This window comes from Chlorocebus sabaeus, chromosome 5 (genome assembly GCF_047675955.1).
Source record: "Chlorocebus sabaeus isolate Y175 chromosome 5, mChlSab1.0.hap1, whole genome shotgun sequence".
NCBI lineage: Eukaryota > Metazoa > Chordata > Mammalia > Primates > Cercopithecidae > Chlorocebus > Chlorocebus sabaeus.
The window spans coordinates 53698230-53726057 of record NC_132908.1 but is presented as its reverse complement, the minus strand read 5'-3'; the positions used below and the strand labels follow the sequence as shown (position 1 = coordinate 53726057).

Sequence of the window (27828 nt, the reverse complement as noted above, 5' to 3'; positions counted from 1 at the left end):
ACTTGCGTCATTTTTTAGTTAACATTTTACACTGAAATGATTAATACTTTCACACATATATTTTATGAAAATCAAACTCTTCTATCAGAGGAAGCGAAAATCAATCTTGTCCCACACATGGAAGATAGCCCCAAATTAATATATGTGTGTGTGTGTGTGTGTGTGTATTACACTTATGGATCGCTTTTGCCACTGTCCATCATAGAGCTGGTAGCTTCCTGTTGTTTATTTGGGGGTTTTTCATCTCTATTTTTTGAGACAGAGTTTCACCTTCTTCGCCCAGCTGCAGTGAAATGGCCCAAGCTGCAAACTCTGCCTCCCTGGTTCAAGTGATTTTCCTGCCTCAACCTCCTGAGCAGTTGGGATTACAGGCGACTGCCACCAAACCAGAATAATTTTTGTATTTTTAGTGGAAACAGGGTTTAGCCATGTTAGCCAGGCTGGTCTCCAACTCCTGACCTCAGTGATCCATCAGCCTCGGCCTTCCTAAGTGTGGGATTACAGGTGTGAGCCACTGGGCCAGCCCCTGTTTTTTAAAAAATTTCCAGCAATAGAGAAGTGTTGATGACATACTTGGGCTAAAGGAAGACTTGATCATGGACACTTTCCGTTAAGAGGCTGGCTGGATTTAAATCAGTGCACAACTGTTTACCTCTGTGACGACCAGCCAGTTACTCTTTTCTGTGCAGTCCCATGATTAGCAAAACGGGTTCATAATTAGTATTTCCCTTTAGAATTGCTGTGAGGATTCAAAGAATGAAAGTGATTAAAAAGGGACTGGTGTAGACTCAATGTCATGCAATAGTCAGGTATATTGAAGAGAAATAACTGGATGTCTTGCTTTTTTTTTTTTTTTTTTTTTTTTTTTTTTTTTTTTTAGAGACAGTGACTCGCTATATGGACTAGGCAGGACTCGAACTCCTCGACTCAAGTGATCCTCCCGCCTCAGCCTCCTAAGTAGGTAGGACTACAGCTTTCCACCACCTTCCCCACCTTGCTTTTTAATTTAAAGCAGGGTCTGCATGTCATCTGAAGTCATCTGTCTTTGGGGACATCTCACATGTCCAGAACTGCCAGCCAGCAGTGGGGGTGGCCGGCTAGGCTGTGGGGAGCATGGAGACTTATCTGCAAAGGAGGACCTGGACAAATGTGCCCACACATCCTCTCAGGCGAGGAGAATGGACGGAAGAGAGAGGCCGACCCGTGTTCCCCGTCTTGCTGTGTACGGAGGAGCGGGTCAGAGGGACCGCGGTGTGGACAGGGACAGGCAAGGCGGGGGTACGAGGAGAAACGAAAGCCACATCGGTGGCGGGTGCTCTGCACACAACTCGCTCGCTACCGCAGGCTCCCCGCCCCGCACTCAGACGATCCCGGGACGGGAGCAGGAGGGCTGCACCCGGACTCCGGGACAGGCCCAGCTGAAAACGGCGGGGCGAGGGGTGGGGTGGAGACGCTCCCGTCGCCAAGGCTGGCGTCCCGGAACCCGCGGGGAGGAGGGTGGAAGGCAACTTCGAGGAAACTGGGAAAGGCGGCCAGGACCTCGGGGACAGGGCGTACCGCCGGGCGCACAGCCCCTCTGCGCGAACTGGCTCCAAAGGGGCGGTGCCGCGGCGCTTCCCCAGCGGAGCTCAGAAGATGGTGCCCCCGGCCCTTCCGCTGCGCACAGCCCAGTCTAGTACCGCAGGCGGCGCGAACCCAGCAGGGCGGGTGCAAGCGCGAGGCAGGGCCTCTGCGCCCGGCCCCCTTCCCTGAATAGAAAAGCAGCCCCAGGCTGTGGCGCTCCACCACGCCGTCCACGTGCGCCTTGCTGTCTCTCGATTTCTCGCTAAGATCTCCAGCCTCACCGCGGCTCGAAATGGACCCCAACTGCTCCTGCGCCACTGGTAAGAGAAGCCCGACTCTGCGCCCTGGGTTTCCCATTTTCCAGCCCCAGTTCAGAGGGTCTCTGGGTTTGAGGAGGTCGCATTTTAAGTTCTGAGCAGAAGGGGACTCCTTTACTTCCTTAGGTGCTTTCTTTCTGATCACGCCCCTGAGAGCATTGCCCTCCCCGCTGGGCCTCTAAGTCAGAGTTAAGGATACTGAGGCTCAAGGCAGTCCTGTTTCACATCACCCAGTTGGTCAGGGTCCTGCTGGCTGGGCACCAATGTTCTCCTCCAGGCTCTGAGCAATCAGGGTGGATGGGGGGCTAGAGACACTGAGTCTTCAGAGTTCAAGACAGAAGGTTGTGGCTCGCAATCTCAGTATTCCTGGGTTGGGTGTGCAGCAGGGACCTTCCTGGTGGGGTGAAACAGGAGGGTGCTTGCGCTTCCCAGTGTGAGTGGGGAGGACATGGGGCCTCTATTCCTCTGTCCTGAGTGGGAAAGGAGCTCTGAGGGCTGGCCCTGCACAGAGGAGAGGGCACTGGAGACTCATTGACCCACTGCTGTACCTTCTGCATCTCACTCACTGCCCACTGCGTTTTTCTCTTCCCTGCAGATGTCTCCTGCGCCTGCGCCGGCTCCTGCAAATGCAAAGAGTGCAAATGCACCTCCTGCGAGAAGAGTGAGTGCGGGGCCATCTCCAGGAATCTGGGGCTGTGGCTAAGGTTGGGAGGGAACCCAAAGCTGACACTGAGTGCCTGATTCTGGGTAACTGGGCTTCCTTTGCCCCTGTTGGCCATGTCGTTCCCTCTCCAGGCTTTCTGCCCTGAGTTCAGATGGGGCAGGGAAACCTTTTTCTCTTGGGACACGACCCCCAACTGTACCATCTCTGGTTTCAGAACAGAGCTGTGCCACACGAAAAAAGCATCCTCTGGGTCTGGCGTCTGAGCTCGAGCCAGGCTTGCTATTGGGGCAGGGAGGTGCCTGGTCCAGTCTACTGCCACCTCTCACTCTCCTCTTCTTCCCCAGGCTGCTGTTCCTGCTGCCCCGTGGGCTGTGCCAAGTGTGCCCAGGGCTGCGTCTGCAAAGGGGCGTCGGAGAAGTGCAGCTGCTGTGCCTGATGTGGGAAGAGCTCTGCTTCCAGATGTAAAGAGAGCAAACTTCACAACCTGGATTTTTTTTTAATACAACCCTGAGCCATTTTCTGCATTTTTTTTTATATTAAATATGTGAATGGCAATAAAACAATTTTGACTTGAATCTTAATCTGGTCTTCTTTGTGTGTCTTACAGAAAATGGACTTGGGTGGGAGGTTAAACCACGAGTTTAGATACCAGGCTCTGGATGGAAATATGAGCCACTAATAATGTGAAAACTTTCAGGCCAGCCAGGCTACCTCACTGAGTTTACATTTCTGTAAAATGGTATTGCACTGTGGGGGCCATACATGATCGCTTTGTCTCATTCCCAGTGTGGCACAGAAACTTCACCCCTTATTTTTATTTTCTGATTTTCCTCCACAACTTGAGATCCACTTGGATTTTGGGCTTCAAAGTGGCTATATTGCTGGAACCCAAGTTCCTAGTTTCTTGAATCCTACATGAGGGCTATGATTTAGATATTTTGTCACTGCCAAATCTCATGTTGAAATGTGTCCTCCAATATTGCAGGTGGGGCCTAGTGAGAGGTTTTAGGGTTGAGGACAGATCTCTAAAGAATGGCTTGGTGCCATCGCATAGTGAAGGGTGAGTTCTTCCTCTGGTGGGTCACTCCACAGCTGGCTGTGAATGAATGAAAGTGATTAGAAAGGGACAGGTATACACTCAATGTTATGCCTTAGTCAGGTATACTGAAGAGAAATAACTGGATGTCTTGCTTTTTAATTTTATTTTTTTAGAGACGTTGACTCCCTGTGTTGTCCAGGCAGGACTCCTACTCCTGGGCTCAGGTGATCCTTCCGCCTCAGCCTCCTAAGTAGCCTGGACTACAGCTTCCTGTTACCTCCCCCATCTTGCTTTTAAATTTAAAGCAGGGTCAGCACATCACATGAAATCGTCTCATTTTTGGGGTTTCCCACATGTCCAGAACTGCTAACCGGTAGTGGGGAGCCTGGCTAGGCTGTGGGGAGCAAGGAGGTTTATTTGCAAAGGAGGTCCTGGATAAATGTGCCCCCACATCCTCTCAGGAGAGGAGAAAGGAAGCGAGAGAGGCCGACCCGTGTTCCCCGTGTTAATGTGTACGGAGGAGCAGGTCCGAGGGACCTAGGTGTGGACAGGGACAGGCAAGGCGCGGGCGAGGAGAAACGAAAATCACATTGGTGGCGGGGGCTCTGCACACAACTCGCTCGCTACCTCCCGGTCCCCACTCCGCACTCCGCCGATCCGGGAGCGGGAGCGGGAGGCTGTGGCTGCGCACAGACTTCTGGACCTGCCGAGCTGAAAACGGTGCGAGGGGTCGGGGGGAGACTAACGAGACGCCAAGCTGGGTTCCCGGAACGCGCGGGGACTAGGGTGGAAGGCAACTTTGGGGAAACTGGGAAAAGCGGCTGGTACCTCGGGGAGACCGCGTACCCCGGGCGCAAAGCCAGTTAGCGGTGCGCCAAAGTGGGGGGCGGGGGTGGTCCCGCGGTCGGCACCCAGCGCTACTCAGGGAACTGTGCGCCTGACCCTTCTACTGCGCACAGCCCAGCCCAGGACCTCGGGCGGGGCGGACTCATCCTGGCGGGTGCAAGCGCCCGGCGGGTGCAAGCGCGGGGCGGGGCCTTTGCTCCCGGCCCTCTTCCCCTGACTATTAAAGCAGCCGCTGGCTGTGGGGCTCAACCACGCCTTCCACGTGTGCCTTATAGGCTCTCAACCACGCCTTCCACGTGTGCCTTATAGGCTCTCAACTTCTTGCTTGGGATCTCCAACCTCTCCACGGCTCGAAATGGACCCCAACTGCTCCTGCACCACTGGTAAGGGATCCTGGGTTTCTGGTCCTTAGGGTACCTATTTCCCCGCCACAGGATCGATGCCCCTAGGAGTAGAGGTGTTTTTTGAGTTCTAGCTAAGTGGAGCCATTCATTTCATTGATCTAGTGCTTTTCCTCTCAGCGCCTTCATCACCCCTAGAACATTCCTATTCTAATACCTCCCATTTCAGAGGCGAGAGAACTCAGGCTCATAATTCTCCTGCTCCATGTCACCCAGGTAGTCGGGGGCTGCTAGGCTGAGCCCCAATACACTGTGCCGTTCCTGGGGTGGATAGGAGACAGGGGTTGTTGTCGTTTCAGGATTAAGGACATAAAGCCCATCCTAGCCTCTAGAGATAGAAGTAAGGTCAGGCTTCATGGTGCCCTGAGTCCAACAGGAGCTATCTGTCTATCCGGCCTGGCAATGCACTCAGCTGGGAGTATTTGTTGACCAACTGCTGCTGTCTTTATCAAATTCACTGCCTTTTTCTCTTCCTTGCAGGTGGCTCCTGCACCTGCGCTGAGTCCTGCACGTGCAAAGAGTGCAAATGCACCTCCTGCAAGAAGAGTGAGTGCGGGGCCATGTCCAGGAATCTGGGGCTGAGCCAAGTCAGAGGCAGGAACCCAGAGCTCAGCAGGCAGGAGTAGGCCAGTGGTCAATTTCCCATCTCCCCTTCCCCAACAACTGATTCAGGATCAGAGACAAATCTTTAGACATGATTGATTCCCAAATTTCATTCTTAAAATAGACAAACTAAGGCCAAGAGAGTGCACCAGCCTGCCAAGCACAGACATGACACCTAAGGACTTTCCTCACCTAAGTGTATGGTTCTGGGGAGCCAGCCTTCCTTTGCCCTTGATAACCCCAGTCACTGCCTCTCCAGCCTTCTGCCAGGTCTGGGGCTCAGATGTGGTTAAGAAGCTTTTCACAGAAGACCCTCACTCGAAAGATCCGCCACTTATCGCCCATCTCCAACAGTGCATGCCATCCTGAACTAAGTGTCCTCTGGGGCTGGGGACAGAGCTTGAGCCAGGCCTGTTTGAGGGCAGGGAATTCCCTGGTCAAGTCTGGTCTGACCTCTCGCTCTCCCTTCTTCCCCAGGCTGCTGCTCCTGCTGCCCCGTGAGCTGTGCCAAGTGTGCCCAGGGCTGCGTCTGTAAAGGGGCATTAGAGAAGTGTAGCTGCTGCGACTGATGTTGGGAAGGCCCTGCTGGAAGATGTAGAAAGAGCAACCTGCACAAACATGGAATTTTTTCCATACAACCCTGACCCATTTACTGTATTATTTTTTATGAAATATGTAATGATAATAAAATTGTTGACTTAATGCTGGCTCTGTTTTCTTTGTGTGCCTTGGAAATAGGGGACTCCATACCCAACAGAGCTGGGATGGTGGATTGCATTGAGGATCCAGAGACCTGGGTGCTGGGACCTTGTCCTATCACCTTACACACTGAGGGCCTTAAGGCAAATAGGCACCTGCCTCAGGTCAGTTTCTTAAATAGAAATGTAAGAGCATGGTGACAGGTGATATAATGCCACAGGAAAATGTCACAGACTTAAGCTTTGGTAAGATAAAATCTATTAGACAAAAAGAAAAAAACACCAAATTCATTTTTTATATTGAATAGGAAAATTTCAATAAATATATGGAAGACAAAATAGGAAAAATAAAATTACACATTTGTTCTAGGGTGTATATTTCAGACGGGAAACAGTTCACAGACTGGCCCCAGTATGTGGGTCACACGCCTTCAACAGCACCAGCCAGGCCATCCCCACATGGAACCATCAGTCTTGGCCTCTCCAGGGTCTCTGATGTGACTCTCAATATCTCTGAGAGCTCCATGTTGTGACTTGGCTCTGAAACTTCAGAAGTTTCTCCCTAGGTCAGGCTGAAATCTGTTCCTCCTTCAATTCCAGCCCTTGGTTAATTCAGGCAAGCAAAGTAACTGGCGGAGTGTAGGAAATTACCCAGGATCCTCCCAGCAAGATGGAGTACAGAGAAGGATTAGTTCCGGATGAAGTCCTTTCAGTCGCCTATGCAGAGGTGATGGCCTATTATGCAGTTTCTAAATTGTGGCGGTGTTCACTAGGAAGGAGTTGGGCCCCAGGTAACTTGTAATTAATGGCAGCAATTAGTTCCTCTGGCCATTTTTTGCGGGAATTGTTATTTGATGTTCAAAGAAGAAAAGGTGTCAAGCGGCCCAGGAATCAGGACCATGCTGGCCTGCAGGTGCCCCTTTTGAAGAGAGCGTTCCAGAAGGCAGCCTGTGCAAAGAGTATGGGGATCAGGGTCAGGGCAGTCTTGTTGAACTGCCCACTTGACCACCTCTGTCCTGGGCTGTGAGACCTAGGCAGGTTGCTCAACCTCTCTGAGTCTCCATTTCTTCCTCTGTAGAACTGTCTGTCACCATTCAGAGCTAGAAGGACCCTTGGTCAGTGAGTGCCGCTGTGCCTCTGATGGGTGCGATGGCATGTGAGGCTGAGAGGTCACAGAGCTATGCAGAGGGATTCACTGCTAGCTCAGTGCCCTTCCCACTGCTGTCTCTATGCCAGACTTTCAGTGTCCTTGGGTTTTACATGACACGGTGACATAAGGTGGTTGTTGAGGGCACCATGATGCAGTCAGCATGCATGAGTGCAAATCCCAGCTGCATCACTTATATGAGAGTGACACAACCTCTCTGTGGCTCAGTCTCCTCAACTGTGAATTGACATAATGATAGAGTCTGCTGGTGGGAGCAAATCACTTAAAACATGTAAAGAACTTAAAATGGTGCCTGGCTTGTGTTGAGTAGTCTGTAATAGCTTTGATTTTAATCTTTATTCAGAGCATAAGGATACTTTTCTACTTCTAAACAAAAGCCAGGCCTAGTGGGCTTAGCTGTGTTTCCCATGTTGTTCTCATCAATAACAGGAGCGCATGACCTGTGGCCCAGAGAGAGTCCTCCACTAGTCCACAAATAAGGATCCATACTGGATACATAAAGCCATGAGCAAGACAGTCCCTATCTGCATAACAGATGCAAAAGGATTCCTGCCATTTCTGCTATAACCTGCGCTGTTATTTTCTTTAACATTTTCTCTTAGGTAATCATATTTCTTTAATATATTTATAGGAAAAGCTTACTCTTTGACACTACTGAGAAAAAGAGTCAGTCCCACTTGCAGATATGGAAGGTAGCCATAAAGTTACATATACCTCCCTCTGTCACTCTCAGAATTGACCTGGACATTTGTTTATGTTTGAAGATTTCAAGCAGTAAAGAGGTGCTGAAGACATACCCAGGCCAAAGGGAAGCTTTGCCCTTGACCTCTTTCCCTTGAAAAGCTGCCTGGATTGAGACCCACAGCACCACTGTCACCAGCGCAGGGCATCCAGGTTCTCAGCACCTCGAACAAAGAATTTGACAAATGCACAAAGTAAGGAAGGGATGAAGCAACAAAAGCAGAGATTTATTGGAAACAAAAGTATACTGCACAGGGTGGGAGCTGGCCCCAGCAAGTGGCTCAAGGGCCTGGTTATAGAATTTTCTATGGTTTAAATATCCTCCAGAGGTTTCCCATTAGTTATTTAGTGTACTCCCTATGTACAGGAAGTAGTGGCCCCCTATCTGACTGATGGCAGAAAGCAACCAATTAGAAGCTGAAGTGAAGTTACAAAGTTACTGCTATGCAAATGAAGAGGTAGTCCAAGGCCAGTCCAATTGGTTGTCATAAGGGACAAATCAGAGGTACTTTCAATTTCTCATCTGCCATGCAGACAAAGGGGAGAGGGGTTGCAAACGAAGTAGCCTTTGGTCCTTTTGTTACTTGGGTGTGGAAAGTTGGGGTTTTCCTTTTGGTTTAGTTCTAGAAAGACTGTGAGTCAGTTTTAGGTTCATTGCCACCAGAGCCCATTCTCTTGCCTCAGCACTTCCACCTTCTGTCCTGGGCTGGTTACTTATCTCCTTGTGTTGTCGTTGTCTGATTAGTAAGATGCCATTGTAAAGAGTATTCCCCTTGAGGGTTGCTGAGAGGGTTCAAGTAGCCAAAGTGACTAAACAGGGTCTGGCCGAGACCAAAAGCTCTGCAATAGTCAGGAATTCTGAAAGGGAAGTAAGCACTTTTCCTGCTTCTTAATTTAATGCAGGGTCACCACATCAGGGAAAAGAGCCCTCCCTTGTGACCTCCCAAGCTTTGGATGTCCTTAGTCTTGGTGGGCCAGCTAGGCTGTGGGAAGCCCAAAAGAAGTTAAAGCCAAAGAGGACTTAAATATGCCCATCGCCCCCTCAGGAATGGAGAATGGAAGGGAGGGAGGCAGGGCCCTGTGTCTGGCCTGTTGCTGTGAAGAGAACAAGTGAGGCCAAAGGACCTGGGTGACTATGCAGGTGGGTGGAAGGTCACATGGGAGGCTGGTCCTCTGCACACAACTCCCTCGCTGTGCTTCCCGTCTAGGTCCTATTTAGGGACAGGAGCACTAGGCTGGGGTAGCACATGGACTCCCACAGAGGCGAAGCTCAGGTCACTGGTGCGGGGTTCTGGGGTGGAGATACCGCGACCACCTGAGGCTGGGTTCCCGGACCGCCCAGGGCAGGAATGGAGTGCAATCTCCGGGAAATTCGGGAGGACCGGGATTACAGCAGGATGCCACGTACCACCAGGAGCAGAGCCCCTCCAGAGTGAGCCCCTCCAGAGTGAGCCAAAGGGCCGCCCCCGAAGTGTGCACCAGTCATGTTAAGGAAGATCCTGCGCCCGCCCGCCTGGTGCTCACAGCATGGCCCCGAACCCTGGGCGGTGCTGACACTGCGCTGGGCAGTTGTGAGAGCTGGGGCCAGGCCTCTACACCCTGCGCCCTGAACTGGCTGTAAAGTCAGGTGGCCTACTCCTGGGATCTGTTCCGGCTCCCACCGGCCCGCCTGTTTTTTCACCTCTGGCTTAGGAACTCCAGCCTCACCTGATCTCCAAATGGACCCCAGCTGCTCCTGCGCCACTGGTAAGGGATGCTTGGTTTCCAGTGTTAGGATCTTCATTTTCATACCACAGAATAGAGCACCCTTGGGGCAGGAGGCAGGTGCATTTTGAGTTCTTCCTAAAGTGGACTCCTTTGCTTTGCACTTCTCAAGCTTTCTCGCCGCCAAGCGCCTTCATCACCACTTAGAACATTGCGGTCTTCCCAGTGCCTCCCATTTCTGAGGAGAGAGGACTGAGGCTGAAAACTGCCCGGCTGCAGGTCACCCTGAAGGCCAAAGGTTTGCTGAACTAGGACCCAGTGCTCTGTCCAGCATTGAGCTGCCTGAGGTGGATGGGAGGCACACAACACTCCCTGCTCACTGCCTTTTTCTTCCTCGCAGGTGGCTCCTGCACCTGTGCCAGCTCCTGCAAATGCAAAGAGTACAAATGCACCTCCTGCAAGAAGAGTGATTGTGGGGCCTTCCCTGGGAATCTGGCATCTGGGCAGAGTCAGAGGAAGGATCCCAGATCTCCACAGGCAGGAGCAGACCAATGACGAACTTCCCACATCCCCTTGCTTCAGCAAATGACTTAGGATCACAGCCGGAAGAATACTAGAGATGGTTAATTCCCAATCTTTATTCTTACCATGGGGGCACCAAGAGAGCACACCAGCCGGCCACGCACAGGCCTGATACTTGAGGACTTTCCTCACTTAGGAGACTGTCCCTCCTTTTACTGCAAAGCGCATGTCACTCCCTCTTGAGTTTTCTACCCTGTCCTGGGCACAGGACGGGTGGGTAGCTTTTTCATGGCAAGACCCTCACCCCAAAGATCCAGGAGTTATCTCCTGACAGAGCAATGCCATCCTGAACTAAGCATCTTTTGGGGCTGGAGGCACAGCTTCAGACTGGCCTCTGTTGGGGCAGGGAGATCCCTGGTCAAGCCTGCTCTGACCTCTCACTCTCCCCTTCTTCCCCAGACTGCTGCTCCTGCTGCCACGTGGGCTGTGCCAAATGTGCCCAGGGCTGTGTCTGCAAAGGGGCATCGGAGAAGTGTAGCTGCTGCGCCTGATGTTGGGACAGCCCTGTGCCCAGATGTAAATAACACAACCCCTGCAAACCTAGTTTGTTTTTTAAATACAAACCTAACCCATTCACTATGTCTGTTTTCTTAAGTGAAATATGGGAATGATAATAAACATTGTTGGCCTTATTCTGCCTCTGAATTTTTTGAGGGGTGTCCTGAAATAAGAGACCTCAGACCCAGCAGAGCTGGGATCATCCTATAAGTCGAGGGCCTTAAGACAACTCGGGTCACCCGTCTCAGGTCAGTTTCCTAGCTAAAAATGTAAGAGCATCATGCCAGATGATATGAGGGCACAGGAATCAGTCATGGACCTACGCTTTGGTGAGATAAAATAGAATGAATAAGTATGAAAAATAAAAAGAGAAAGTTCATTTTTTATATTCAACAAAGAAATCTCAAAACAGACAGGAAGAACAAAATAACAGGAAAAATAAAATACTAACACTTCACATCTTTTCTAAGGCACAGTGATATTCAGTAGGAAGGAGGAAGGCCCTAGGTGTCTTGTACTTCATGGCAACTGTTAGTTATTTGGCTATTTGGTGAGGGAATTGCTATTTGTCATTTAAAGTGGAAGAGGAGTCACCTGGCCCAAGAGTAAGCACCATGCTGGCCTAAAGGTGCTTTGTGAAGAGGGGATTTCAGAAGGTAGTCTGGCCAGGTACAGTGGCTCACACCACTTCGATGGCTCACATCATGCTCTGCTCAAGCCAAGGCAGGAGGATTGCCTGAGGCCAGAAGTTTCAGACCAGCCTGGGTAACATAGTAAGAACCTCTCTCTATGTAAAACAAAAAATTAAAATAAAACAAGAAGAGAAAGCAGCCTGGGCAAAGTGCAGGCGTTTTGGTGTCACACAAGCAGGTTCACAGCCCACTTCATCCCTTACTGGCTGCGTGACCTGGGCAAAGTGCTTAACCTCTCTGAGGCTTTATTTACTCATTTGTAGAAAGATTATATCTCTACATTGAGATGAAATGTGATAGTTGCCTCGGACCTGGCTAGGACTCAATGAAGAGTGCTGATATAAACATTTGTCCACATGGACTTCCCAGACAGAATCCTGTTAGATCTCATCAAGCTCCTTGGGAAAGGTCCAGTTCCTTGGAAGCATGACTGTGGACTGGAAGTTGGGAATGGGTTTGGAGTCTTGCTGACCTGGTCTTAAGGATATGTGGATGACTTCCTGCACCAACTCTCCAGCATAAGATACTGCTCCAGCATTTGGAAAGAGAACAAGCCTTTCCCACCCTTCAAGTCATTTGATCTTCACACAAACCAGAGAGACCGTGTGTGCAGAGGCTCCCCATGAAGGGGAACACTGTCCTCCAGAGTACTTAAGAACCTGCCCAAGGTCACATGACTCAGCACCACAGGTATAGAGGAACTTAGGGTACAGCTATCCTCACGCCCTCTCCAGAGCTGGCAGATCATCATGTAAGTGGATGCTGAGCTCTGCCGTCACAGTTCTTAGCTGGAAGGACCCTTGGTTAGTTGACTCAATTGTGCCCTGACTGGATAGATGGCACACTGAAGCTCAGGGAGGTTAAGAGCTATGAAGAGAGATTGACTACCATCTCATTACTCTTCTCTCTGCTGTCCCTGTGCCAGGTTTTTTGTGTCCTTGTGTTTTACATGACATAGTGACATAGGGTGGTGGTTGAAGGAATGACATTGCATGAGTGTAAATTTCAGGTGTGTCATTTATACCTGAGTGACACAACCTCTCTGTGGTTCAGGCTTCTACCCTGCTCCTGTGCATAATAATAGGGTCTGGCTGGTAGAAACAAATCACTTAATTCATATAGAGAACTTAATATAGCGTTTGGCAGGTTGTCTGTAATAGCTATGATTTTATTATCTTTATTCATAGCATAGGAACATTTTAGTACTTCCAGACAAATAAGCCAGTCCTGGTGGGCTTAGCTGTATGTCTCATGTTCCCACCAATAACATGAGCATATGACCTGTGGATCAGAGAGGCACCCCTCCCCATCCACAAATAGGAATCCACGCTGCATATGTAAAGCCATGAGCAAGACAGTCCCTGTCTGCATAACAGATGCAAAAGGATTCTTGTCGTTTCTGCCAACACCTGTGCTGTTATTTTCTGTAACGTTTTCTTTTAAACAATCGTATTTCCTTAATGCATTCATAGAAAAAGAAAACTCTTTGACGCTACTGAAAATAAGAATCAGTCTCACCTTGCAGACATGGTACCAAGGTAGCCATACAATTATATGTATCCCTCCATATCACTTCTCTTGCTCTCTGGATTTATCTTGACATTTGTTTTGGTTTAAAGATTTCAAGCAATAAAGAGGTGCTGAAGACATAGTCAGGCCAAAGAGAAGTTGCATCATTGACCTCTTTGCCTTGAAAAGCTAAGAGGATTGAGACCCGCGGCAACACTTACACCCTCTGTCCTGGGCTAGTTATTTATCTCCTTGTGTTGCTGTCCCATTAGTGAGACACTGTTATAAAGAGTATTCCCCTTGAGGGTTGCTGTGAGGGTTCGAATAGCCAAAGTGACTAAACAGGGTCTGGCTGAGACTAAAAGCTCTGTAACAGTTAAGAATTCTGAGAGTAACAACCACCTTTCATGCTTCTTAATTTAATGCAAGGGTGAGCACATCGGGGAAAAGATGGCTCCCTTGGGAACATTCCAAGTTTTGGGAAGCTCCATCCTTGGGCTTGGTGGACCAGCGAGGCTGTGGGAAGCCCCAAGAAGTTAAAGCAAAAGAGGACTTGGACAAATGTGCCCATCACCTTCCCAGCAGTGGGGAATGGAAGGGAAGGAGGCAGAGCCTTGTGTTTGCTCTGTTGCTGTGAACAAGAGGAATATGGCCAAACGACTTGCCTGGCAATGCAGGTGAGACAAAGGTCACATGGGAGGCTGGTCCTCTGCACACAACTCCCTCGCTGCGCTTCCCGCCTGGGTCCTATCTAGGGACACGAGCACTAGCCTGGGGTAGCACACAGGCTCCCACAGAGGCGAAGCTCAGGTCACTGGTGTGGGTTATGGGCTGGGGATACCGCGACCACCTGAGGCTGGGTTCCCGGACCGCTCAGGGGCAGGAGTGGACCCCAATCCTCGGGAAATTCCGGAGGGCAGGGATTATACTAGGGACTCCGCCTACCGCCGGGAGCACAGCCCTTGCAAAGCGAGCAGGAGTCAAAGGGCCGCCCCCAGGCTGCCCACAGGCACCGGAACAGCCCAGCCCGGCCCTGAACCCAAGGGCGCCTCTGACACTGCGGGAGCTGGGGCCAGACCTGGGGCGGGGCCTCTGCGCCCGGCACTCCTCCCTAACTGCAAAGCCAGAGGCGGCTCCTGAGCTCTGTTCCGCCTCCCACCGGCTTGCCTGCTTCTTCGCCTCTGGCTTAGGTACTCCAACCTCACCTGGTCTCCAGATGGACCCCAACTGCTCCTGCGCCACTGATAAAGGATGCCGGGTTTCAGGGCCTTAGGATCTCCATTTTCATGCCAGAGGATAGAATGTCCCTGTGGCAGGAGGCAGGTGCATTTTGAGCTCTACCTAAAGTGGATAATTTTACTTTGTACTTCTGGTGCTTTTTCTCTTACCAAGTACCTTTATTATTATCACTAAGAACATTAGCGTTGTCCCAGCGCCTCCCATTTCTAAGGCGAGAGGAATGAGGCTCAAAACTGCCCCTGCTCCAGGTCACCGATAGCCCAGAGGTGTGCTGAGCTGGGACCCAGTGCTCTGTCCAGCATTTGAGCTGCCTGGGCTGGTAGGGAGGTGGGAGACATTGCTTCTTCAAGATTCCCCACTGAAGTCCCCATGTGGTATGAAAAAGAGGGCGCCTGCCCATCCGAGCCTGTGTGGAGAAAAGATGGGGCCGGGCTTCCGTGTGCCTGAGTGGAACTAGGTACCAGGTTTCCGGTGCACTGAATAGGAGGATGCTGAGGGCCTGCTCCTAACCCTGCACCACACTCACCTCTCACTGCCTTTTTCTCTTCCTTGCAGCTGGGTCCTGCACCTGTGCCGGCTCCTGCAAATGCAAAGAGCACACATGCACCTCCTGCCAGAAGAGTGAGTGTGGGGCCTTCCGTGGGAATCGGGGGACTGGGCAGAGTCAGGAGGGACCCCAGAGCTCAGCAGGCAGGAGCAGGCCAGTGACCAGCTTCCCACATCTCCTTTCTGGCAAGAGATTCAGGATCACAGCTGGAAAAACACAAGATAGTTGATTTCCAACTTTCATTCTTAAAATGGGGAAACTGAGGGCATGGCATGCACTAACCTGCCAAGCACAGACCTGACACTTCAGGACTTTCCTCACTTAAGCGTATGGTTCTGGGGAACTAGCTTTCCTTTGTCCCTGTGCCCAGGTCACTGCCTCTCCAGTCTTCTGTCCTCTCCTGGGTATAGGTTGTGCTGGGCAGCTTTTTCACTGGAAGACCCTCACGCCAAAGATCCACCAGTTGACTCCTGACAGAGCAATGCCAGCCTGCACTAAGGGTCCTCTGGGGCTGGAGGCAGGGCTTGAGCCAGGCCTCTGTTGGCGCAGGGAGGTCTCAGGTCAAGTCTGCTGTGACATCTCACTCTCCCCTTCTTCCCTGGGCTGCTGCTCCTGCTGCCCCATGGGCTGTGCCATGCCCAAGGCTGCATCTGCAAAGGGGCGTCGGACAAGTGCAACTGCTGTGCCTGATGCCGGGACAGCCCTGCTCTCAGATGTAGAAAGAGCGACCTATATAAACTTGTGTTGGGGTCCGTGCCGGGGGTGGTGGAGAATGAAAGAACACACAAAAGACAAAGACACACAGAGAACATGGCGGCCCGCGCTCAGAGCCTTCGCCTCACTTTATTTATACTCCATAAACCTCACGTCAGCAAAAAGAATGCAATGCAAAACAAACTTTCTTTTCCCACATGTAACCTTCTACTCAGTTCTTTGTTTCTATGCTCTTCTTTATCTGCCCGCCTTCTTGGCGCCTACGGGAGTTCATTAAAAGTTCAATGGGAGATACTGTCCTTGAGCCCTATCTATTCTCAGCATACAGTTTTCAAAGGCCCCTGCAAACTTGGCATTTTTTCCAGACAGCCATGACCCATTTACTATATTTTTCTCTCTTTTATGAAATATGTGAATGATAATAAAAGTTGTTGACTTCTTCTGGCTCTGGTTTTCTTTGTGTGCTTGGAAATAGGGGACCCCATGCTCAAGAGAGCTGGTATGTGTGACTGCATTGAGAGTCCAGAGACCTGGGTGCTGGGACCATGTGCTATCACCTTACACTCCGAGTGCCCTGAGGAAAATCAGGTTCCCTGTCTCAGATCACTTCTTCAGCTAAAAAAGATTCCTTTAAGATTATAATATGAGGCCGGGCATGGCGGCTCACGCCTATAATCCCAGTACTTTGGGAGGCCGAGGTGGGTGGATCACCTGAGGTTGGGAGTTCAAGACAGCCTGACCAACATGGAGAAACCCTGTCTCTACTAAAAATACACAATTAGCCAGGCGTGGTGGCCAATGCCTGTAATCCCAGCTACTTGGGAGGCTGAGGCAGGAGAATCGCTTGAACCTGGGAGGCGGAGGTTGCAGTGAGCCGAGATTGCACCATTGCACTCCAGCCTGGGCAACAAGAGCAAAGCTCCATCTCAAAAATAAATAAATAAATAAATAAAGATTATAATATGGCATTTTTATTGTACCTTTCTATGTTTAGCTACACAAATACTTACCATTGTGTTAAAATTGCCTAACAGTGTAAGGGTTTGAAGCCTAAGAACAATAGGCTAAAGCAGACAGCCTAGGTGTGTAGTAGCCAGTATCATCTAGGTGTGTGTGAGTACCTTCTGCAATGTTTGCACAATGATGAAATTGCCTAAAGACACATTTCTTAGAATGCATACCTCTCATTAAGCGACACATGACTGTAATAGGGTTGGACTCGTAGAGGCAAATGATTTCATGGATATAAAGAACTCAGAATGGTGCCTGTACATGACCAGTGGTCTATAATATTAACCACTATTTGTTGTTATTATTATTCATGGCTGCTATGGCCTGAATGCTTGCGTCCCTCCAATATTCAGGTGTTGAAATCTCACTTTCATTGTGTTGCTTTTAAGAGGTGGTGCATTTGGGAAGTGACTACGGCATGCGGGCAAAGCGCTCATGAATGGGATTAGTCCTTAATAAGGGAGGCCTGAGGGAGCTTGTTCAACCCTTTCCACTATGTGAGGACCCAGCAAGAAAGAGACATCCATGAGGAACAGGGCCCTCACAAGACTCCAAATATGCTGGTGCCTTGACCTTGGACTTCCATGCCTCCAGAACTAAGAAAAATGTATTTCTGCTCTTTTAAGGTACCCAGTCTAAGGTATCTGGTGATAGCAGCCCAAATGGACTCAGACAATAGCATAGTTGACATTTTTACTCCACACAAAAGAGCCAGGCCTGGTGTCCTCTGTCTTTCTCATCAGCCACATGAGGATTGACCTGGGGTCCCGACAGGGTCCTGCACTCTTCCCACAAAATAGGGATTCACACCAGCAATATAAAGCCATGAGCAAGACAGTCCCTGTCCCCCTAGCAGAAATGGAAGGATGCCTGCCAGTTCTGCTACCACCTGCACCAGTATGTGACTCAACATTTTTCTCTACAATTTATTTTCTTCAAATAAATATCCTATTTCCTTAGATATATTTATATGAAAACCAAACTCATTAGCACTACTGAAAAAAGAATCAGTTTAACTTCCACACACAGAAGGTTACCATCAAATTCTCTTGATTCATACTCCTCTGCATCTCTGTTTTGCTACCAGGACTGACATTGATGCTTGGTTTTGTTTAAAGATACCAAGCAATAAAGAGATAAACATACCTAGGCCAAAGGGAAGCTTCATCACTGACTTCTCTCCCTTGGGAAGCTGACAGGATTCAGACCCAGCAGTACCACTTCCCAGCCCTCTGACCCTGGACTAGTGGCTTGAACTTCTTGTATTGTCATTGTCCAGATTAGGAATATGCGTTCATAAACAGAATATATGTCCCTTTTCAGTTGCTGTGAGGGCTCAAAATTGAAAGTGACTAAACAGGGCCTAACATGGATTAACGTTATGTAGAGTAATAGGAATATGGAAGGAAATTGCTTTCTAATTTCATCCAAGGTCTGCATGTCACCTTCAATGATCCCTCTTCCGGGGACATCCCACATTTTCCAAATTGTCATCCTGTAGTAGGGTGGCCAGCTAGGCAGTGGGGAGACCCTGGAGAGATTTATGCAAAGGATTACCCAGAGAAATGTGCCCATTCAGCCTCTCAAGAGTGGAGAGTGGAAGAGAGGGAGACAGAGCCCTGTCTCTGTCCTGGTGCTGTGTACAGGAGAAATGTGGCTGAGGGAACCACGTGGGGACAGACTCAGGCTAGGGGGGAAATCCAAAGGTCACAACCTCCACCAGTCCTTTGCACACAACTCTCTCCCTGTGCTCCCGCTGCTGCTGATCCTGGAAGTTGAACACGAGGCTGGGTTTGCACACGGTATCCAGGGGAGGTAAAGATGATGACAGTCCTGAGTCAGGCCAGGCCACTGCTCACGGCCCAGCCAGCGATCACGGGCAGTGCAGATTCAGCAGGGGTGAGTGCAAGGGCCAGGGTGGGGCTTCTGCACCCCGCCACCTCCCCTGACTATAAAGGGAGCAGCCGGCTCCTGGTCTCCTTCATGCCTCCCACCTGCCCTACTGACTTCTCGTCTCTTGCCTAGGAACTCCAGGCTTGTCTTGGCTCCAAATGGATCCCAACTGCTCCTGCACTGCAGGTAAGGGACGCCTGGCTCTGGGTCTTGAGATGCCCATTCCTGGCCACTGTACACAGTGTCCCTGGGTTTGAGAAGGTTGCATTGTGAGATCTGAGTTGAAGGGAACTCCTTTACTTCTTTCAGTGCTTTCCTCTTGGCCAAGCTCCTGTGAGCATTTCCCTCCTCTGTGCTTGTAAGTCAGAATTAGGGATTCTGAGGATCAAGGCTGTTCTGCTGCATGTCACCCATCTATTCGGGGGCTGCTGGCTGAGCCCCAATGCTCTGCTCTAATTCTGAGCAGCTGGGATGGATGAGAGGCGGGGGACGTAGCCTCTTCAGAGTTCATCAGAGAAGGTTTTGGCCTCCAGCCCCGGCTTCCTGGGCTGTGTGTGGAGCTGGGAACTTCCTGATAGGGTATATAAAGGAGGGTGCTTGCCCTTTCCAGCGTGATGGCGGAGGACATGGGGCTTCTGTTCCACTGCTCTGAGTGGGAAAGGAGGTCTGAGGGCTGGCCCGGCACAGAGGAGGGGGCACTGGACACTCATTGACTCACCGCTGTACATTCTGCGTCTTACTCACCGCTCACTGCCTTTTTTTCTTCCACAGGTGCCTCCTGCGCCTGTGCTCGTTCCTGCAAGTGCAAAGAGTGCAAATGCACCTCCTGCAAGAAGAGTGAGTGCGGGGCCATCTCCAGGAATCTGGGGCTGTGGCTAAGGTTGGGAGGGAACTCAACGCTGGCCCTGAGTGCTTGCTCTTGGGATCTGGTCTTTCGCCCCTGTTGGCTGGGTCATTCCCTCTCAAAGCTCTCTGCTCTGAGCTCAGATGGGGCAGGGCAGACTTTTTCTATTGGGACACAAACCTCAAATGCACCATCAGAACAGAGCTGTGCCAACCTAAAAATGTATCCTCTGGGTCTGGGGTCTGAACTTGAGCCAGGCCTGCTGTTGAGACAGAGAGGTCCCTGGTCAACTCGGCTGTGACCTCTCACTCTCCCCTTCTTCCCCAGGCTGCTGCTCCTGCTGCCCCGTGGACTGTGCCAAGTGTGCCCAGGGCTGTGTCTGCAAAGGCCCGTCAGAGAAGTGCCGCTGCTGTGCCTGATGTTGGGAGAGCACTGCTCCCAGGCATAAATAGAGCAACCAGTACTAACCTGGGTTTGTTTTTTTTTTTCAAACTACGCTGATCGGTTTGCTATGTTCCTTCCTTTATTCAATATGTGAATGAAAATAAAACACTTTTGAGTTGATTCTGACTCTCCTTTCCTGTGTGTGGCTTGGAAATAACAGTTGGAGTGGGGGACTGAACTGAGAATTTAGAGACACGGTTCTGATGGAAATGTGAGCCCCTAACAGTCTGAGTACCTTGAGGCAAGCCCGGTTCCTCCCTGAGCTCCAACTTCTGTAAAATGGAACTGCACTGTGCGGGATCACATGATGGGGTCAGGGGGACATGCGTGATCGCCTCGAGTCATGTCAAATATGCAAATGTGGCACAGAAACTTCTCCATCTCTCATTTTCATTTTCTGTTTTCCCTGCCCAGCTTCGGCACCTCATCAGACTTGCGGCTTGAAAGTGATGACAGGGTGGAATCCAACTCCTCAGTTGCTTGAGTTCGGCACGGGGCTTCTCACACTCCACAGTGAAGAAACACTTTTTAATTCCCATCCATCCCAGACCTAAACCTTTGTAAACAAAATCCTGTTAATTACAGATATAAGGAAATCAAACACAAAATACAGAAACCATTTTAATATTCAACAGGAAAAATTTCAATAAGTATACACACAAATAACAGGAAAATGAAAGATTCACAAACTTTGCACATATTTTGCTGATGCGCATTGCAAACAGGAATCAGCAGAACTGGTCCCAGGGTGTGGCTCACACACCTTGAGCAGCACTGCCCAGCACGTCCCCACAAGGAACCATCAGGCTTGCTCTGCTTCATGTCACTGACAGGACTCTCGCTGACCCCTGAGAGTTCCCTGTTGTGACTTGGCTCTGAATGTTTGGAAGTTCCACCCAAGCCCAAACTGAATTTGTTTCAGCCTTTGCCTACTTCAGAACATCAAAGCAACTGGAGACGTGGAGGGAAATGTCCAGCATGTTCCCAGCAGTATGCAGTGTGTGTGATCCTGGTTTGCAGAAGTTCTTCTGGCTGCCCATGCAGAAGTGATGGAGGATTCTGCAGTTTGGAGGGTGTGGTGGTGTTCATTAAGGAGTGAGGCCCTGGCTGATTTATAATAAAAGCTAACCATTAGTTCCCCTGGCTCTGTAGAGGAAATGATATTTGATGTTCAATCAAAGAGGAAGATGGATTTCCTGGCCTAGAGATTAGGACCACGCTTACTCACTGCTGCCCAGGGAAGAGGAGATTTCAGAGGGCATCCTGAGCCTAGGACATGAATTTTGGTGTCAGGCAGTCCTGGTTCACAGCCTGCTTCACCACCAGAAAAAAAGTAAGATTCTCATCACTGAAAGAAAAAAGAAAAAAAGATGAAAGAAATTAAAAATAAATAAATAATGAGGCTTATGAGTATTCTCTCTACACTGACTTTCTTTTTATGTATTTTTAATTAATTAATTAATTTTTTTGAGATGGAATCTCTCTCTGTTGCCCAGGCTGGAGTGCAGTGGTGGGATCTTGGCTCACTACAACCTCCGCCTCCCAGGTTCAAGCAATTCTCCTGCCTCAGTCTCCTGAGTAGCTGGGATTACAGGTGCATACCACCACGCCCGGCTAAGCTTTGTATTTTTGTAGAGACGGGGTTTATTCATATTGACCAGGCTGGTCTGGAACTCCTGCTCTCAAGTGACGTGCCAACCTTCATCTTTCAAAGTGCTGGGATTACAGGTGTGACCTACTGCACCTAACCTACACTACCTTCTTAGACAGACAAATTCTGTTAAATCCCAACAGCCTCCTGGAGAAAGGCTCATAGGTTTGTATTAGAGGCTGTATTAGAGGCTGGGAAAGAGATGGCAGCCTGGTGATCCTGCCAGGAGGAATGTGGTGTTGGATAACATGCTGCTGCTTGGCATTTGTACAGACACAAAAGCCTTTCTCACCCTTCGTATCATTGGATCTTCATACAACCTTGGGAATGAGAGCCACAGGCCTCAGAACTGGGACAGCTAATATGCAGGGCCTGGCATGCCTGTGATGTCTTCCAGAGTACTTAATCAACCTGCCTAAGGCCACACAGCTCAGAAGTGAAGGGATGCATGAACCTATGCTACCCCTAGCCTGCTGTCCTGGTCACAGTTGGCAGAGCATGATCTGCTAGTCACTGGATGCTAAACTCTGCCTACCCTGGTTCAAATCTATAAAGATGCTTTGGGATAGACCGATTTTGCACTTGGCTTGAGAGGTGAGCATTGAAGCCCAGAGAGGTCACAGAGCTGTGCAGGGGAAAGTGACTGCCAACTGAATGTGCTTCCCACTGCTGCCTCTGGGCCAGATTTTCTGTGTCCTCATCTTTCTTGTGACTTGGTGGCATAGAGTGGTGGGTGAGGGCATGATGCTGCCGTTAGCATGCATGAGTGCAAATCCCGCCTCCATCACTTTAGCTGTGCCTTGCAACCTCTCTGTGTCTCAGTCTCCTCCCCTGTAAAAGGTATATGATAATGGCATCTAGCGTGTAGGATTAAATAATTTAATACATGTAAGAAACTTGGAATGATGCCTGGGAAGTGGTGAGTAGTCTATAATATTAGCTATTGCTTCTTTAAAACAACCATTACACATAGGATAGTGGATATTTGTTTATTCACAGACAAAGCAGCGGGGCCTGGAGTGCCTAGTTATGTATGTATGCTGTCATTGTCATCTACCACTCAAACACGGGTCCTGTGGACCAAAGACAGCCATTCACTGTTCCCACAAAAATGTCATCAACACAGGATTATAAAGCTATGAGCAAGATGCTGTGCCTCATGTCACGTATAGAATGACTGCCATTTCTGCTGCCACGTGCACATTTTATTTATCATTTCATATTGAAATGATTAATACTTTCTTAAATACATTTTTATGAAAAGCAAACTCTCTTCCACCACCAAAAATGAAAATCAGTCTTATCCATATGTAGAAGATAGCTGGAAAAGTATATATGTGTGCATGTGTATATGTGTATGTGTGTGTGTGTATATGCTTATTACACTTATGGATTGCTTTTGTTGTTGCCCATGGTTGAGCTGGTAGCTTGTCATTATAATAATAATAATTATTATTATTATTATTTTGAGACAGAGTCTGTCTCTGGCACCTAGGGTCGAGTGCAGTGGTGCAATTTTGGCTCACTGCAACCTCAGCCTCCCAAGTAGCTGGGATTACAGGCTTGTGCCACCACGCCTGGCTAATTTTTGTATTTTTAGTAGAGACGGGGTTTTGTCATGTTGGCCAGGCTGGTCTTGAACTTCTGGCCTGCAGAGATCTGCCCATCTTGGCCTCCCAAAGTGCTGGGATTACAGGCGTGAGCCACAGTGCCCGGCCTGACTTGTTATTATTTTTAAAATATTTCAAGCTATAGGGAAGTTCCAGCAACAGAGAAAACATAGCTGGGTCAAAGGAAGGCTTTATTTCAGAGAATTTCTCCTGAGAGGCTGGCTGGATTCAAATGAGTGCACAGCTTTTTAGCTCTGTGACGGTGAGCACGTTCGTTGAACTTTGTTTGTTGTAGGTGTCCGTTTAGTAATATGGGTTCATGTGTAGCATTTCCCTTTACAATTGTTGTAAAGGTTCAAACAAGGAAAATGATTGAAAGGAGACTGGCACAGACTCACTCTTAGGCAATAGCTAGCATATTGAAGGGAAATAACCACCTGTCTTCTTCCTTTAAGTTTTTTTCTTTTTTTCTTTCCTTTTTTTTTTTTTTTTTTTTTTTTTTTTTTTTTTTTTTTGAGAGAGAGTTTCACTCTTGTTGCCTAGGGTGGAGTGCAAAAATAGTGCGATCTCAGCTCACCGCTAACTCCGCCTTCAGTGATCCCGCTTCTGAGGACATCCCACATTTTCCAAACTGCCATCCTATAGTGGGGTGTCCGGTTAGGCTGTGGGGAGACCCTGAAGAGATTTATGCAAAGGAGGACCCAGACAAATGTGCCCATTCAGCCTCTCAAGAGTGAAGAATGGAAGGGAGAGGGGCAGAGCACTGTGTCTTCCGTGTTGCTGTGCACAGAAGAAACATGGCCGAAGGACTGACGTGGGGAGACAGTGACAGGGACAGGCAATGCTAGAGATCCGAAGGTCACATCCTCGGCCTGTCCTTTGCACACTACTCCCTTGCTAGGCTCCCTGCTCCCGCCAATCCACAAAGTGGAGCAAGAGACTGGGGTTGCACTGGGACTCCAGGAAAGGCTTAGCTGTTGACTAAGGACCGGGGCGGGGGCGAGGGCGGGGTCGGGGGTCGGGGGTCGGGGTCGGGGGTCGGGGGGCGGGGGGCGGGGCGAAGGCCAGGATCTCCAGGTTCCTGGATCCCCAAGGGGCGGGTGTAGCAGGCAATTTCGGTGAAACTGGGAAGGGCGGGCAGGAGGGCAGAGAAGCCGCTCACCTAGGCACAAAGCGACTCCAAAGGGATGGTCCGCGGTGTGCAGGGAGCTGCGCCCGTCCCGTCTGCTGCACACAGCCCAACTGGGACCTCCCGCAGCGCTGACTAGCGGGGTGGGTGCAAGGACGTGGCGGAGTCTCTGCGCCCGGCCTCCTCCCCTGACTATCAAAGCAGCGGCCGACTGTTGGGGTCCACCACGCCTTCTGTCTGCCCCACTGCTTCTTGGGGTCTTGCTTGGAAAGTCCAGTCTCTCCTCGGCTTGCAATGGACTCCAACTGCTCCTGCGCCGCTGGTAAGGAACGCCGGATTCCGTGCCCGGGGATGCCCGATTCCCAGACACCATAGAGAGCTTTCCTGGATTTGAGAAGGTCGTATTTTGAGATCTCAACTGAAGGGGACTCCTTGACTTAGTCCAGTGCTTTCCTCTTGGCCAAGCTCCTGAGAGCATTTGCCTCCTCCTTGTGTCTTTGTGTCAGAGTTGAGGGTACTGAGGGTCAAGACTGTCCTGCTCCACGGCACGCGGTTGGTGCCAGGGCTGTCAGCTGAGCCCCAATGTTCTGACCAGGCTTTGAGCAGCAGGATTGGATAGGAGGAAGGGGACATTGCCTCTTTGGACTTCATGACAGAAAGTGGAAGTCGCAGTCTTCCCAGGCTGTGCCTGGAGCCTGAGACTTTCCTTTGGAGTGCAAACAGGAGGCTGCTTGGCCTTCCCAGCACGAAGGGAGAGGACATGGGGCTTCTCTTCCTCAGCTCTGAGTGCGAAAGGAGCTCTGAGGGCTGGCTCTGCACAGAGGAGGGAGCACTGGAGGCTCATTAACTCACTGCTATACCTTCTGCATCTCACTCACCGTTCACTGGCTTTTTCTCTTTCTCGCAGGTGGCTCCTGCACCTATGCCGGCTCCTGCAAGCGCAAGGAGTGCAAATGCACCTCCTGCAGGAAGAGTGAGTGCGGGGCCATCTCCAGGGTCTGGGGCTGTGGCTAAAGTTGGGAGGGAACCCGAGGCTGGCCCTGGATGCATGATTCTGGGGAACTGGCCTTCCTTTGTCCCCGTAGGTTGTCACTGCCTTTCCAGTCCTCTGCCCTGTCCAGGGAGCCTGTGGGGGTGGGCAGTTTTCTCATAGGAAGACCCACCCCGAATATTTCCCAGTTGTCTTCTGACAAAGCCATGCCATCCTGAACTAACGGTCCTTTGGGGCTGGAGGCTCTTTGGGGCCTCTGTTGGGCAGGGAGATCCCTGGGCTAGTCGGCTGTGACCTCTCACGTTCCTCTTCTTCCCCAGGCTGCTGCTCCTACTGCCTCGTGGGCTGTGCCAAGTGTGCCCAGGGCTGCATCTACAAAGGGGAGTCAGAGAAGTGCAACTGCTGTGCCTGATGCCAGGACAGCCTTTCTCCCAGATGTTAATAGAGAGACAGGTATAAACTTGGATTTATTTTTTTTATACCACCTTGACCCATTTACTACCTTCCTTTTCCTATGAAATATGTGAGTGATAATTAAACACTTCAGACCTGATTCTAACTTCAGTTTCCCTTGTGTGCTTCAGAAATCAGAGACTGTGGTGGGGGATCGAACTGGGGGTTGCAGACTCCTGGGCTCTAGATGGAAATGTGAGCCCCTAACAATCCAAGTGCCTTAAGGCAAGCCAAACTGCCTCACTGTGCTTCCTCTTTTGCAGAAAGGAATAGCACATCGTCAGGTCATTGATGGGGATCCGGGACACAGGACCACCTTCATTCTCAAATGCGCACAGAAACTTCTGAATGCCTCCTGTTCCTTCTCGATTTCTCTGCCCAACTTCAATTCCCCTTTGGATTTCGGGTTCCAAAGTGACTGCAGGGGATAGAATCAAAGTCTTTAGTTATATTAATTCTACACGAGGCTTCTTAAACTCCAGGGAGAAGGAGCAGTTTTCCATTCCTATCCATTCCACACCTAAACCTAGGTAAATAATACTTGCAATAATACTAATGATGGAAATCGTGAAACTAAACTCAATATACAAAATCCGGTCAAGCAGGATGACTCACACCTGTAATTCCTGTACTTTGAGAGATTCAAATGGGAGGATGACTTGACACCAGGAGTTTGAGACTAGCCTTGGCAACATAGGGAGACTCTTGTCTCTAAATAAATAACTAAACACTTAGCAAAGTATGTTGGTGCAAGTCTGTAATCCTAGCTACTTGGAGACTGAGGCAGGAGAATCCATCTAGCTCAGGAATTGAAGGCTGCAGTGAGCCATGTTTTCACCATTGCACCACAGTCTGGGTGACAGAAGGAGACCTCATAAAAAAAGAAGTTACAAAATCCATTTTTGACTCCACAGGAAAAAGTTCAACCAATATAAAAGAAACACCAGGAAAATTACAACTTTATAATCTATATATATGTTGATGGATGCTGTGCACTGCAGACTGTAAACAGCAGACAGGCCCTAGTGTGTAGATTACACACTTTGAGCAGCAGTGGTCATGACATCCTCACAAGGAACCATCAGTCCTAGCTGGCCCAATGTCACCAACATGATACTCCCTGACCCCTGAGTGCTCCCTGTAGTGACTTGTGTCTGAATCTTTGGCATTTTCTCCCAAGATTAAGCTATTTTTGTTATTTAAATTCCAACCTTGATTAACTCAGGGGAACAAAGTGACTGGGGATGTGGAGGAAAGCATCATCGTGGCAATGCAGAGTCATGAGAAGGACTGGGTCCAGATGAAGGATGTTGTGTGCCAATGCAGGGGTGACGGCATATTCTGCAGTTGGAAGGTGTGTTGCTGTTCATCAAGAAGGAGTGAGGCATCACCCTGGTGACTGGTAGTTAGGCCAACAGTAGGTTCCTCTGGCTACTGCTTCAGGGAATTGCTATTGCTGTTCAATCACAGAGGAAGATGAGTCAAGTGGCCCAGGAGTCAGGACCATGCTTGCCCGCAGGTGCCCTTTGTGAAGAGGGCATTTCTGTAGGCAGCCTGGTTCATGTGCAAGTCTGGGTGTCTCATAACCAGATTCACAGCCCACTTCACACCTTCCTGGCTGTGGAGCCGGCATAAGCCCCTTAACCTCTCTGTGCCTCCATTTCCTCACCTGTAGAAAGCAGATTATAAATCTGTGTAGGGACTAAATGTGACAGGACCCTGGTGCCTGGCTCAGACTTAATAAACAGTGCTGTTATAATCATTTATTTGTCCACGTGCACTTCCTGGAGAGAGAATCATGTTACACCCCATCAAGCTCCTTGGGTAACACTAATCTGCCTGGAGGTATGATGTGGACTGGAAGTTGAGGATGGGTCTCTTGTTGATCTGGTCTCAAGGGCGTGTGGATGACCTGCACAAAATTCTCCAGGATGATACACTGCTGCAGCATTTGGACAAAGAACAAGCCTTTCCCACACTTCGAGTCATTGATCTTCACACAAACCAGAGACATATTGAATGTACAGGGTCTGGTGAGATTGTACTGTCTTCTAGAAGAGTTAAGCAATCTGCCCAAGGTCACACAGCTCAGAAGTAAAGGGACGAATGAATCTATGCTATGGCTGTCCTCATGCACTCGCCATAGCAGCAGATCTTGATGTTGGCAGATCTAAGCCCAGCCCCTCACAGTCCAGAGCTGTAAGGCCCCATGGCCAGGTAGCCCAGTTGTGCCCCTGACCTGTCAGCTGGGCAGCTGAATTCCGGAGAAGACACAGA

At 49.8% G+C, this 27828-nt stretch overlaps 6 protein-coding genes across 6 annotated transcripts in view; 5 read left to right on the top strand and 1 right to left on the bottom strand.

Moving 5' to 3' along the window:
• The window catches only part of LOC103233034 (metallothionein-2-like), a 46383-nt gene that overhangs the window by 7264 nt on the left and 11291 nt on the right, over positions 1-27828 (bottom strand). The window lies entirely within an intron of this gene.
• LOC103233035 (metallothionein-1E-like) lies at positions 1405-3119 on the top strand. The gene is made up of 3 exons (XM_007993365.3): positions 1405-1883; positions 2476-2541; positions 2889-3119. The coding sequence occupies exons 1-3, from the start codon at positions 1856-1858 to the stop codon at positions 2978-2980; spliced, it is 186 nt and encodes a 61-aa protein (XP_007991556.3). The 5' UTR covers positions 1405-1855; the 3' UTR covers positions 2981-3119.
• On the top strand, positions 4340-6135 carry LOC140711680 (metallothionein-1E-like). The gene is made up of 3 exons (XM_073015399.1): positions 4340-4812; positions 5311-5376; positions 5911-6135. The coding sequence occupies exons 1-3, from the start codon at positions 4785-4787 to the stop codon at positions 6000-6002; spliced, it is 186 nt and encodes a 61-aa protein (XP_072871500.1). The 5' UTR covers positions 4340-4784; the 3' UTR covers positions 6003-6135.
• Positions 8540-10958, top strand: LOC119618229 (metallothionein-1E-like). The gene is made up of 3 exons (XM_038008466.2): positions 8540-9786; positions 10145-10210; positions 10726-10958. The coding sequence occupies exons 1-3, from the start codon at positions 9759-9761 to the stop codon at positions 10815-10817; spliced, it is 186 nt and encodes a 61-aa protein (XP_037864394.1). The 5' UTR covers positions 8540-9758; the 3' UTR covers positions 10818-10958.
• Positions 18473-19837, top strand: LOC103233037 (metallothionein-1B-like). The gene is made up of 3 exons (XM_007993371.3): positions 18473-18615; positions 19201-19266; positions 19601-19837. Exons 1-3 carry the CDS (start codon positions 18588-18590, stop codon positions 19690-19692), a joined length of 186 nt encoding a protein of 61 aa, XP_007991562.1. The 5' UTR covers positions 18473-18587; the 3' UTR covers positions 19693-19837.
• LOC103233038 (metallothionein-1E-like) lies at positions 24142-27261 on the top strand. The gene is made up of 4 exons (XM_073015393.1): positions 24142-24429; positions 25015-25080; positions 25419-25551; positions 25815-27261. Exons 1-3 carry the CDS (start codon positions 24402-24404, stop codon positions 25508-25510), a joined length of 186 nt encoding a protein of 61 aa, XP_072871494.1. The 5' UTR covers positions 24142-24401; the 3' UTR covers positions 25511-25551; positions 25815-27261.

What these genes read in the sequence shown, in the direction of transcription:
- LOC103233035 (XM_007993365.3), top strand. Translation starts at nt 1,856, where the DNA reads ATGGACCCCAACTGCTCCTGCGCCACTG. An exon ending in CAACTGCTCCTGCGCCACTG is followed by an intron (nt 1,884 to 2,475) that starts GTAAGAGAAGCC and finishes TCTTCCCTGCAG; the next exon opens with ATGTCTCCTGCGCCTGCGCC. An exon ending in ATGCACCTCCTGCGAGAAGA is followed by an intron (nt 2,542 to 2,888) that starts GTGAGTGCGGGG and finishes CTTCTTCCCCAG; the next exon opens with GCTGCTGTTCCTGCTGCCCC.
- LOC140711680 (XM_073015399.1), top strand. Translation starts at nt 4,785, where the DNA reads ATGGACCCCAACTGCTCCTGCACCACTG. An exon ending in CAACTGCTCCTGCACCACTG is followed by an intron (nt 4,813 to 5,310) that starts GTAAGGGATCCT and finishes TCTTCCTTGCAG; the next exon opens with GTGGCTCCTGCACCTGCGCT. An exon ending in ATGCACCTCCTGCAAGAAGA is followed by an intron (nt 5,377 to 5,910) that starts GTGAGTGCGGGG and finishes CTTCTTCCCCAG; the next exon opens with GCTGCTGCTCCTGCTGCCCC.
- LOC119618229 (XM_038008466.2), top strand. Translation starts at nt 9,759, where the DNA reads ATGGACCCCAGCTGCTCCTGCGCCACTG. An exon ending in CAGCTGCTCCTGCGCCACTG is followed by an intron (nt 9,787 to 10,144) that starts GTAAGGGATGCT and finishes TCTTCCTCGCAG; the next exon opens with GTGGCTCCTGCACCTGTGCC. An exon ending in ATGCACCTCCTGCAAGAAGA is followed by an intron (nt 10,211 to 10,725) that starts GTGATTGTGGGG and finishes CTTCTTCCCCAG; the next exon opens with ACTGCTGCTCCTGCTGCCAC.
- LOC103233037 (XM_007993371.3), top strand. Translation starts at nt 18,588, where the DNA reads ATGGATCCCAACTGCTCCTGCACTGCAG. An exon ending in CAACTGCTCCTGCACTGCAG is followed by an intron (nt 18,616 to 19,200) that starts GTAAGGGACGCC and finishes TTTCTTCCACAG; the next exon opens with GTGCCTCCTGCGCCTGTGCT. An exon ending in ATGCACCTCCTGCAAGAAGA is followed by an intron (nt 19,267 to 19,600) that starts GTGAGTGCGGGG and finishes CTTCTTCCCCAG; the next exon opens with GCTGCTGCTCCTGCTGCCCC.
- LOC103233038 (XM_073015393.1), top strand. Translation starts at nt 24,402, where the DNA reads ATGGACTCCAACTGCTCCTGCGCCGCTG. An exon ending in CAACTGCTCCTGCGCCGCTG is followed by an intron (nt 24,430 to 25,014) that starts GTAAGGAACGCC and finishes TCTTTCTCGCAG; the next exon opens with GTGGCTCCTGCACCTATGCC. An exon ending in ATGCACCTCCTGCAGGAAGA is followed by an intron (nt 25,081 to 25,418) that starts GTGAGTGCGGGG and finishes CTTCTTCCCCAG; the next exon opens with GCTGCTGCTCCTACTGCCTC.